This window comes from Pteropus vampyrus, unplaced genomic scaffold (assembly GCF_000151845.1).
Source record: "Pteropus vampyrus isolate Shadow unplaced genomic scaffold, Pvam_2.0 Scaffold6, whole genome shotgun sequence".
In the NCBI taxonomy this organism is placed as follows: domain Eukaryota; kingdom Metazoa; phylum Chordata; class Mammalia; order Chiroptera; family Pteropodidae; genus Pteropus; species Pteropus vampyrus.
Genome location: NW_011888787.1, coordinates 7972462 through 7975311, shown reverse-complemented (window position 1 = coordinate 7975311; position 2850 = coordinate 7972462). Strand labels below are relative to the sequence as shown.

Sequence of the window (2850 nt, the reverse complement as noted above, 5' to 3'; positions counted from 1 at the left end):
CGACCAGCTTGGCGGGCAGGGGGCGACTGGAGCAGCCAGGAGCGAGAGGAGGTTACAGGTCAGGGGTCGAGAGCGCTACGGTGTCACTCGGGCTGCAGTGGGAGGAGCCGTGGGCTCGGGGAAGGCGGAGAGCAGGGAGTGAGGTGGGAGGGGACGATGGCGGAGGCGCGCAGGGGCGGCGCGCTAGGCTGGGCGCTGGCGATGAGGGGGTTACGCGCCTTGGTTGGGCTCGGCTCCGCGGAGGAAGGCTGAGATCCGCGGCCCGGGCCCTGCAGCGAGCCGGGTCAGCCCAGCGCCGCGCCCCGCCCACCCCGCCCCGCGGAGGGCGCGCCCGGGCGAGGCGGGGCCGGGAGGAAAAAGCGCTACCGGACTGTGGCTTCCGCTAGCATCGCCCGAGAGAGACGGTGCGCCCCCTGAGCCCTAGCCCACTGGCGCCGAGGTACCCCCCCTCTTAGGCCACCTCTCGCCCGCCTCCTGCAGCAAGCCAAGGCCAGCGCCCCGCCCGGAGATGGGCAGACTCGTGGATGGCGTGGTTCCCAGCGTCCCCAGATCGCAGGAGCCCGGCGCCGGGGCGCTGCGCTGAGGATCCCGCTCGGCGCAGCCCGGGAAGCCTGCAGGTGTCCTTGGCCAACCGGCCGCCGCCTGGGAGACTCCTTCAGCTGAGCCCAGAGTCCCGCTCCGTGGAGCGGCCCCGCCCCCCGGGCTCGGCGCCGCACAGGACGCCCCGTCTGAGGCCCCCCCGCCCCAGCGCGGCCCCCGCCGCGCAGCGCCCAGCCCAGCGCCGCTTCCAGCCGCCGCCGAGCCGCGGACGCAGGACCGGAGGCTTGCTCCTGCGGGCGCGCTTGTTTTCCTGCCGCTGCCTCGCCTTGCGCAGCCCCCGCCCGCCAGATCGCCGCGCTCCGCTCAGCCCCGCCCGCCATCCGTGCCCTGCACTGGATTTATGAATGGGGGGAAGAGGCCACATGCCGCCGCCGCCGCCTCGTGTTGACCTCACGGCGCCCGGGCCCGCAGAGCTCCGGCTCCCGTGAGAGCGTCGACCCGGCCCCGCAGCCGCTCGGAGGACTTGTTGCTGCCGCGCTGCGGCCGCCGCCGCTGGAAAGCCGACCGCTCCCGGGGCTCGGCGCGATCAGGGAGCCTGAGGGTGGCCCGTGTGAGTGTGAGCGCGCGCGCGCCCCGGCCTCTCGCAGTGCGCCTGGACTGTGCGTGCGCTTCCTCGTCTTTTTTTGGGGGGAAAGAAAGGGGAGGGGTGTGTGTCCGGGCCGCAGGGTCTGAGTGTCCAGTCCTAGTAGGGGAGTGTGTGTGTGTGTGTGTGTGTGCTTGTCCCGGCCTCCCCGGACCCCTTGCCGGGGTCCTCAGCTCTCTTTTCCCCCTCCTGCCTCCTTCCCCTGCGCAGCCTGCCTAAACCCCAACCACCTGTGCACCCGAGAAACCCAACTCCTCCCGCTTCGCGCCCCGGGGGGAGGCAGGGGCAGGGCCAAGCCGCAGAGGGGGCCGCCGCCTCCTGCCTCCTTGTCGTCTCCTCCCCCTCCCCCGTCTGACGCTGCCTCCTTGGGAAGGGTGTTTGGAGGGCAGCGGCCGCCCCAAGCCGAAGCCCCGCAGCGCTTCTTATGATCAGCTCGGTGTGTGTCTCCTCCTACCGCGGGCGCAAGTCTGGGAACAAGCCTCCGTCCAAAACATGTCTGAAGGAGGAGATGGCCAAGGGCGAGGCGTCGGAGAAGATCATCATCAACGTGGGCGGCACGCGACATGAGACCTACCGCAGCACCCTGCGCACCCTACCGGGCACCCGCCTCGCCTGGCTGGCGGATCCCGACGGCGGGGGCCGGCCCGAGTCAGATGGCGGCGGTGCGGGCAGCAGCGGCAGCAGCGGTGGCGGCGGGGGTTGTGAGTTCTTCTTTGACCGGCACCCGGGCGTCTTTGCGTACGTGCTCAACTACTACCGCACGGGCAAGCTGCACTGCCCCGCCGACGTGTGCGGGCCGCTCTTCGAGGAGGAGCTCACCTTCTGGGGCATCGACGAGACCGACGTGGAGCCCTGCTGCTGGATGACCTACCGGCAGCACCGCGACGCCGAGGAGGCGCTGGACATCTTCGAGAGCCCGGACGGAGGCGGCGGCGGCGCGGGGCCGGGCGACGAGGCCGGCGAGGATGAGCGGGAGCTGGCCTTGCAGCGCCTGGGGCCCCACGAAGGAGGCGTGGGCCCCGGGGCCGGGGCCGGGGGATGCCGCGGCTGGCAACCCCGCATGTGGGCGCTCTTTGAGGATCCCTACTCGTCCCGGGCAGCCAGGGTGAGTGGCAGGAGCCTGGGGCTCCTCTCTGTTCTGTAAGGTGTGTGGCGGTAGTGGGTAGGGGCAGGAAGGAGCCGGGTGTAGACCGACTTACCTCCCCCTGCCTTCCATGGGCCCCCAGGAGAATCATATCCCTTCTCTTTCCTGCTCACTGCTCACTGCTCACGGGGAGATCGCATGCACTACTCGGACCTAATCCCAGCTGCCTGTTTTGCCGCATCCCCTACCAGTGAGTGCGGTGCCGTCAACTGAGCTTTTCCACCCTCTTCTTTCTGCACAGGCTGCCAGTTTTCATTCAACAGCCCCCAATCCCCCACTCATTTACAGGGCCAGAGCCCTGGAGAGCTGGAATTAGGCCTTCTGTCCTGGTCAGGCAGGGTTTGTGGGAAGAAAACTAGAGTGTGTTAAACACCTACTCTGTGGCAGGCCCTTGCGTTAGCTGCTTCCGTGGGGGCTACCTCCTTTAAGAGCCTGCCGGGTCCCTCATTCCATTACAGGGGCTTCGGTGACTGTAACAGAGACGGTAAGCATCAAGACCACGGGCATTTGGGGCCGGGTTGAG

The 2850-nt window shown here is 69.5% G+C and overlaps 1 protein-coding gene across 2 annotated transcripts in view; it reads left to right on the top strand.

Moving 5' to 3' along the window:
* Positions 1-358: 358 nt before the first annotated feature.
* The window catches only part of KCNC4 (potassium voltage-gated channel subfamily C member 4), a 24107-nt gene continuing 21615 nt past the window's right edge, over positions 359-2850 (top strand). For both annotated transcript variants that reach the window (XM_011367553.2, XM_011367543.2), the window contains exon 1: positions 359-2288. In XM_011367553.2, coding sequence (XP_011365855.1) covers positions 1608-2288 — 681 coding nt within the window. In that variant the 5' untranslated portion in view covers positions 359-1607. The remainder of the gene's footprint in view (positions 2289-2850) is intronic.